This window comes from Tigriopus californicus, chromosome 6, assembly GCF_007210705.1.
Source record: "Tigriopus californicus strain San Diego chromosome 6, Tcal_SD_v2.1, whole genome shotgun sequence".
In the NCBI taxonomy this organism is placed as follows: Eukaryota; Metazoa; Arthropoda; class Copepoda; order Harpacticoida; family Harpacticidae; genus Tigriopus; species Tigriopus californicus.
Window position 1 is genome coordinate 286,060 of NC_081445.1, and position 8,939 is coordinate 294,998.

The 8,939-nt window shown below is 41.9% G+C and overlaps 1 protein-coding gene across 1 annotated transcript in view; it reads right to left on the reverse strand.

Annotated features, from left to right (window-relative positions):
* LOC131882370 (uncharacterized) overlaps positions 1 to 384 on the reverse strand; it is a 3,686-nt gene extending 3,302 nt beyond the window's left edge. Inside the window, exon 1 of the mRNA XM_059229496.1 lies at positions 14 to 384. Within this exon, the coding sequence (XP_059085479.1) occupies positions 14 to 366 (353 nt within the window). The 5' untranslated portion in view covers positions 367 to 384. The remainder of the gene's footprint in view (positions 1 to 13) is intronic.
* Between the last annotated feature and the right edge of the window lie 8,555 nt (positions 385 to 8,939).

Here is an 8,939-nt window from a genome sequence, read left to right on the forward strand (position 1 = left end):
GCGTGCCTTACAGGTGTCACAATCCCAAGCTTTGGCGGCATCACCACAATCCAAAACAGCGCAAGTGATGGGCGCCATGTTTTCGCTGGCTGCCATGGCGGCGGAAATGGCGGGCCACCAAGTGTCCACGGCAGTATTGCAGCTCTCGGGATCATCTTGAGATGGACAACAGGCATCCTTGACCACAGCGCCAGTGATGTCATTGCTGGTGCTCATGCTTTGCATGATGGCGTTGACGCCATCCTCACAAGTACTGCAATCACCAGAGACAGACACAGCCAGGGCCACAACGGTAATAAGGCTCAGAAACTTCATTTTTAGCTGGGATGTTTCTTCTTGTTCTGCTCTTGCTTGACAAGTGCACATCCCATCTGACTGATTTGCCTTTTATACTTGCTCAATAAAGTTGTGATCAACGGGAGGCTGGCTAACAACAGCCGTCTCAATACGTGCAGGTCCAATGCAGACTTTATCAATTGACAAATATTGATTGTGATTCTCTGTGTGTGTTTGTTACAAAGTCAGATGTTACCCTCTCGCTTGGCCTGCCATCTGATGAGTGGTCATAACTGAGGGACATTCCCACTCCGGTACACAACCAATATGAACTATTACCTCACCCTGTGGAATGACCACAAGTTGGCCCATTTAAGCTGTTAAAAGCACCAGCTCATGTTGTAATCAAATTTCACAAAGAAGCTTGGACTCTCGGCCATTCTGGAATCAAACCAGGGTTTGCAAATTGGAGAGTGAATGCTCTACACATACGGTACTAAAGCTGGCCTTATGATTCTCCTTACATATCTGGGTGAAGGTGGTTTGAGAGACTCATGAATGATTAAAATGACGTACTTGAGGCTATTCCCAACAGTGCAAAGATGTTATTGTGTCTGAAGCCCAGCTGCGAGGGAAGTATACTTATTTGTGGACGGCCTCTATCCAGACCATAAAAGCCTCCAAAGCCTACTCTTATTGTGGAACAATGGGGACAAGAAGTGTAGAGTTTTTTCTCACAATGCCCAATGTTCAGAGTTAGGAATTGGTATGATAGTTAGTTAGAGGAAAATTACCCTCTTTTGGGCATTTTTGGATCCTTTAACAAACATTGAATCAGCTGACACCAGCACAATGCTTTGGGAGGTCACTGGCCTTATTTTTGAAACAGTAAAAGCAAACAAAATAACAGCGAAAGTCTCAGCATTCAGCAAAGGAGGTTTCTAAGATTTTGACCAATAAATTGAAAGACGACAAAACATGAAGCAACCAAAGGAGTGCACAAACGACTTGTTTAAGATTTAAATCTTTTTATGTACCATAAAAGGTTGCAATCTTGCCGTTTTCTTAAAATGAATGTTAAATGAACTATTCTTCTCAACAATAAGAGATCTAGAAATGCAATCAAAATTTTTTGATAAAGAACTGTCATGCCCAAAAAGTTCAGATGACCTCTCAAAATATTGCAGTGACGCCATCACTCTTTTCCCACTTCAGTGTTCCAATATCACAATATCATTGTCCATTTTAAACTTGCTATGTCCAAGACCGAGGTTGCAGTGTAAACTAGAACTTAGTCAATTCTGATATCATTTTCTTGGGAAATCTGAATCTATTTCAGTTATTTAATGTTTTAACAAACTTGAAACATGGTATTGCATAATAGCTCAGGCTGGCGGCCGGGCCTTGGCCACAAGAGCGTCGGTGGCACAAGGAAGAATAGCCTCCACATAGTCTCCGCAAACGGTAGCATCTGGACTAACAGAGGCATCCTCGCAGAAAGCTGGACCCTTCAAGTATTGAGCAAGAGCGGCGTTTTGCACAGGTCCAACTGTAACGCTCCACACATCCTCCAAGCGTGCTTACAGGTGTCACAATCCCAAGCTTTGGCGGCATCACCACAATCCAAAACAGCGCAAGTGATGGGTGCCATGTTTTCGCTGGCTGCCATGGCGGCGGAAATGGCGGGCCACCAAGTGTCCACGGCAGTATTGCAGCTCTCGGGATCATCTTGAGATGGACAACAGGCATCCTTGACCACAGCGCCAGTGATGTCATTGCTGGTGCTCATGCTTTGCATGATGGCGTTGACGCCATCCTCACAAGTACTGCAATCACCAGAGACAGACACAGCCAGGGCCACAACGGTAATAAGGCTCAGAAACTTCATTTTTAGCTGGGATGTTTCTTCTTGTTCTGCTCTTGCTTGACAAGTGCACATCCCATCTGACTGATTTGCCTTTTATACTTGCTCAATAAAGTTGTGATCAACGGGAGGCTGGCTAACAACAGCCGTCTCAATACGTGCAGGTCCAATGCAGACTTTATCAATTGACAAATATTGATTGTGATTCTCTGTGTGTGTTTGTTACAAAGTCAGATGTTACCCTCTCGCTTGGCCTGCCATCTGATGAGTGGTCATAACTGAGGGACATTCCCACTCCGGTACACAACCAATATGAACTATTACCTCACCCTGTGGAATGACCACAAGTTGGCCCATTTAAGCTGTTAAAAGCACCAGCTCATGTTGTAATCAAATTTCACAAAGAAGCTTGGACTCTCGGCCATTCTGGAATCAAACCAGGGTTCGCAAATTGGAGAGTGAATGCTCTACCAATACGGTACTAAAGCTGGCCTTATGATTCTCCTTACATATCTGGGTGAAGGTGGTTTGAGAGACCCATGAATGATTAGATAGACATATTTGAGTAAAAGAGTAATGCCTGGTCGGAAATGTTAAAATCAAGGATGAATTCTTTCCAGATTTCTGTATGCATTTGAAGCCAATTGTGATATCGGAATGAAGCCAAGAGGTGCGGGATGCGCATACCACAACAGAAGAACGGAAATAAAAATCACCCAAGAATAGCCCTCTGGAACTCATTTCCTTCTTTATTTTCCTTTTCTGTGAAATCCACTACGACGGTGGTCTATAAATCGTCACAATAGATAGGTCTTTAAACTTTGCATTATATATTCAAGACTTTGACCTCACAATTCGACATTGGCACGTGCGAGGTCTGTAGACAACTGCGGATCTACTAACAGACTCCACCATGAGGAAATATTGGGTTGGACGTCCTAATTCTATCTATTTTTTGTTTTTTTGCGGACTTCCTTATCGCTCTATCGCTACTGGGATTGGAATCCCAACTGTTCAAGACTAGATTTTTTTTAAATTTGACTTGACTTTTATTTAGACATATATTATTTGATCGAGCAACGAATTGGCGTTGGGTGACCTGGCTAATCCTTGAATATGAGGTTGATCCGGAATTTTAGCCAAAAACTTGTCCAAGTCTGACTTAAGTCCTGCTACTGGATCAACGCCTACATAAGCCCTACGAGTATTTGAGGGCAGCAAATTGAACAATGAAGGAGCCCGAGAAAGAAGAGAGTTGGATTCATTGTTTTAACTGGTCTGGATTCTCGAGGTCTTGACAGTGCTCTCAAAATGCACTTTAAGCCTCTACGGTCACTACAATTGACTCTAAATCCTGGGTTGAGACAAAGCTCATGAATGCTTTTGAAAACGTACAATTTCAGATACTTTTCGCACCTTCTCTGAACATTGTACAATTCCAACCTTTCTAACATATCGAATAAAAGTGAGTTCCTTTAGAACGATTTCTTCGCCTGGTACCACTGCTCTTAGCCAGGTCTCTCTGTTAGAGAGATAAACGAAATGTTATCATTTTTGCCTAATTCTTCAAGTATTTTGATCTTGAAAGAGTTATTTGTAGAAATGAGGCAATAGATAATGAGATAGATACCATTCTGATTGGCAAAGTTTGTGACTGCACAATTGCCAGCAAAGTCTGCATCCTCCCTTCTGACAATAAAAAATCTTGTTTTTGTTCAAAGTTGTTTGGTAGTTGATAGTGTCTGTTGTCGAGCGTTAGGATGCGACGGTTGTGGTGGGGGATACGGGAAAGATTGTGGTCGTAGGGTGCTTTCAAGGGAATTTGTGTTAGGAATATAGGCAGAATTTACAGGCCTTTCTCGCTTTGTACCATTTAAATGATAGGCCTTACATTTTAGTTGGTAACAAAATTTCCATTTCTTTGGCCTATGGCAGACAAAATGATGGAAGAAGGACAGCCAATTGTGACCCATCCCTTACTGTTGAACATCTTTGAATTATGATACTTCAGTTTAAAGCATCATTTTGGGTGCTTGAATTTGCAACCTTTACTTCGTTTTTTGCAACAACCTTTTATATGCGCTCGCAGGTTATTGCAGAGACTTCTGAGGGGTTTTTAGGTTCTTCGGTGCTACTGCCAGTATTGACTTCCGCGTGGAGCTCAATAGCTGGTTCAAAAAATGATTTTGCTTGATTTACCTAAAGAACCAGTGCTTTCAGAATGAAATGTTATTAATGGAAGAGGCATCTTGGCGCTCCAAAACCAATGCCATACATTTTCGAGCGTCATCAGTAACCAATCCAACAATACGGCCCGTGATGGTTCAACTCGCAAGAGCGATTTTAATTGGGAGCTAAGCACAATAGGATCACAAAATGATGGGGCGAGTTGTCTTCCAAACTACACTGTGCAAGACACAAAGGGTGTCTTCTTTCCAAATAGTTGAGCAATTACGTCCACAAAAAAATGAAAAAAAAAATGTTTTTGAGGTCAAGGATTGTAGACGAATAATCACATGGGAAGGTCCTCGAGTGGCGACCTTCTGAATTCTATACAGCAATAAAATACAAGTTGTTCCTTATGACTACGGATGTGCAAAGGGTGCAGATAGTTTTTTGCATGATTGGCTAACCTTTTGTTTTTCTTTAGGTAGCTTCGTACTTTTTGATGATGTGAGCTTAAATGTGATGTGATCCTAAGATCTATTCTAAAAGTTGGCAAATAAGCAAGCTACGTTTTCAGCATAATAGGAATCTTTTCTATAGTGTGTTTTACTCTTCCGTGCGTTACAAAGACAAAACACTCCTCCCGTGGATTTTCTTTTGCGTTTAGTTAAACCCTGACATGTTAGATAGTTATTTGAGAATCAATTAACTAAGCTCTTTCTACAATTACAGTCATCCGCATTGCTCAAGATTTGTACCCACACATGGTCACTTTGTCTAACCAAGTGACCTAACCTAACCTTACCATCATCAGCCGGCCAAGTTTTTGGTGGGTCTCTTTTTTTGGCATGCGTTCTTCTTTGCTATTTTTGTGTGCCAAAATGTTGTACGGTATGTCCTCAGTGCTTGGTGCGCCAAATTCTGCTTTATAAGTGCTCTCTTTGGTTTAGGCACCATTTATCCATGCGTCTGCCAGTTTATTCATAGGTTTGTTGTTCAAAAACTTTTGGTGTGTGTATTTACCCGCTTATGGTATGCCCGTTTTTATTTCACCCGTAGGTTTACATATACCTGATTAGAATATTTTGGATGAGCATATGCTTGTGCTCAGTCCATATCATCTCCTTCACTGAGAGGGCACTAACTTCGGGTCATGGCTCAACCAAGATTCACGGTCATCTCCGGGTCGCAGTCCATCCAGGCTTCACCAGAGGCATCCTCCCTCGCCAAGGAATCTGTGTCTGTCCTCTACCAGAGCCATCCTCCTTCGCCAAGGTCCAAGGACTTTGAGGGCTCAAGGATAGGACGAGGCTCTTGCCGCCTGCGTAGCCCACTGTGCCCACACTGTGCCCCGTCATGGGGAGACCCCACAAGGAGTAAAGTGGAAACTGACTTTGTAGTTTGACTCGTGGCTTTATGCATTCCTGACCAGAAAATATTGGATGAGAACATAGTCGTGCTCAGTCCTTAACATTAACCAATTGAGAATTTTGCCTTGGATCTTTAAATCGTGGAGCTGGTTAATCAAAATCCCATTTTCTAAATTGTCAAAGGCCATGGAAATTAGCACATAATTGGTGCAAAATTTGGACCAAAAAAGTAAGCTCTATCATTGATGTAATTAACTTTTTCCGAAGTCTAATGCGAACAACGGTGTTTCAACCCTGGCCTAGAGGGCTCAATATTTTGCAAATAATTGCCGCTTTGTGGATGGAAAAAGTTTTGGCTTCTTTGCCAACACAACAATCAAAATTTCTTTGGGCACCTCCTTACACCTTGGAGAAAGGTGCCATATTGCAACTTAACTTAACTCTCAAGGTCGGCCATTCTTGTTACTTGCGAAGTAGAGATGACAAAGAAGTCAATATCGCTAATCAAGTACATTTTCATTGCCTATTTCTTGAACCACTTAATAAATAACAGATATCTCGATTCAAACTTTATTCAAAACACTTGAATATAAATGATCTTAAAATCAGCTTAAAAAATATTCAAGGACCCCAACGCTGGCCATTTTCTCACGATATTTTTGAACTGCACTAACTCATTTGCCTGCCTCTAAATTTCGATGATTTTGTAATTGCTTTGATGGTTTTTGCATCTTTGACTTGCAATGTTTTGAATGTCGTTGAAACAAAAGAGCATTTGTCTCCCCACAATTCAAGACAGAATACAACATGAAAAGGTCTTTACAATGACTTAACCCTGACATTGGGATGGTTTGACGGTTCATCCACTTGTTCCCATTTAACAAATGAGAACAATTTTTGAGAGCTGACCAATAATTTTAAAAAATGTTTATGAAGATGTTAAGTGCTGTCAGTAAAACTGGACAAGAGTAGTCGTATGAAGAGTGGGAACAAAGATGAATAAAAAAGAAATTGAAAGAAGTGATCACAGGGCTACAAGATTGTAAAAGCACAACGTGTTTGAACTAATTATTAGGCTGAGTTGATTGATTGCAATTTGCATCCAATGTACTCTTCTTAAAAAACGAACGGATCCGCCATAAACAGGCATTAGAATCATGACTGATATCGTTCGAGCTCATGTCGTAATGAGTTTGTCTAAGAACTGTAGAGTACTTTACATAAGCAATTTGTTTATTGACCGAGTACGCAGCTCCACCAAGTCCTAGCACATCAGTTTTGATTGTACTTCAATTTGAGGTGGTCACAACCCCGCTAAAAGTACGGCTTTTGCAATTCTTAGCTGTACTTCCATTTATGTACATAGCGATACATGTGAGAGCAAATATTGAATTAGCATAAGCATTGCAATTTTGCTTGCAAAGAGTATCTTTGCTTTGACTACAGTTGTCGAATGCTGAATCTTAAATCACACATGAATCAAGAGAGAATTCATTATTTCATTCCGTTTGAATGTTATGATGTCTATCTTGATTTTGCCAAGGTCTTTGATACAATAGATCATGATCTTTTGTTGAACGGGTGTCATGAAATTGGTATCCAAGGCAAGGTTTCAATTGGTTAAGAAGCCTACATCATTGATGGAAGGAAGCAATTGGCTGAAGTCGAGTGATCCCTGAGTGCCATACATGATGTAAGGTGGGGTCTTCCTCAAGGACCGTTCTTAGATCCTCTCCTTTTTATCATCCTCAGTGCTCTCTACTTCAAAAGCTTAGTTGTAATGTCAATATATCTTCCAATGATACAAAATGAGTTTGGGGTACGAAAGGTCGGTAATTCTTTTCCTCTTTAACTAGGCGATCTTTCTCTCATGTCCCTTATTCTTATAAGTCGAAACTTTCGAGGGCTGCCGCAATCTACAGTTCTCCAAAACCAAAAATGCCAATGAATCTCAAAATTGAGACGATGTAAAACATCGGTATGTGAAGCGTTCATTAATGGAAAAAAAATAAAAGCTATCATAATTCTTCACACAATGATTGTCTGACCTGAAAAAACTTGAAAACCATGGTAACAACATGGCCACGGCGTTCGAGCTATGGTTGGAATGCTTTGAGATTTTTTTCGACCATATCTTTGAAAAGCCACCACGTGATAACCCGGAAGCCCATGCACGCAATGCGAAAGCTAGGAAAAAGAACAATGTTGTGTAAAGTAACGACACTCTTCTTTAAAATCTAGGGGAGATTATCTCCACAACATCCAGTCATTGTGCCCTAACTTTCGGACTCCCAAGGAAAATACCTAGGGCGTCGTCATCAAGGCCTTGAGACGGCAATACCGTCCAAAGGCATCTCGATGTTAAGCTAATTTGAACGCAGAGCAATCAGCCAAGAACTTGCAGAGCCCTTCATCAAAATCCAATCTTCTGTGTACCAGGACCTTTTGAAAAGTAATGTGTTACCTTGGCAGAAGGAAAAATACCCTAGAGGCATTTACGTCTTCCAACAAGATGGTGCCCTGGCTTACGAGACCAGCACAAAACAGTGGCGCCTTGGGACCAACTTCTCCAAGTTTTGACCCAAAGACTTTTGGACCTCCTTTCTCATCCCATATGAACCCCCTTAATCACTGGTTCTGGTGGCGTGTTGAGGGAGTGGAGTGTAGAAAATCTCATTCAAAAATGGAGTCACTCCTGTTTGATATTCGGGTAGCTTTGGCCATCGTCACTCCAAATGCTGCCATGGAGTTGCTAGCTTTCGCCGCCGTTTGGAAAAGATTATTGACGCCAAAAATTGGTTGATGGTTCCTCCCCGCCTGAAGCCTTCTTCAGCCGCCTCATCCGCTCCTGTCTACCTTCTGCCAGGTGCCCCCTGGACTTTGGCCGTCACAGTGATGGAGGCTCTTCCTAACGGTCGATCATATCGTGTTTAAACATATGCAGGCGTTTAACGGCGCAACGGAAGGCACTTACGACCAGCTCCATAACATACAGGCTCTGGCACTGCCATTGCACCGCCTCCTACCCTGGCTTCAACGCCCTCGGCCCGCCCTTATCAAGAAGATCCTCCACACTTCTCACCCGCCGTGTCTCTTTCAACTTCTAAAATTACCGTTTATACGGGTATATTATTGTTATTTTTTCTTTTTAAAACCCTCATTCTTGTTCGTGCTTTATTTTTTTTAAAAGGGGAGATGTATCTTTGCTTCGTTTTCATCCCACATAGAGTACGTGTTCCACTTCTCCTCCCGTTTCAAATCCT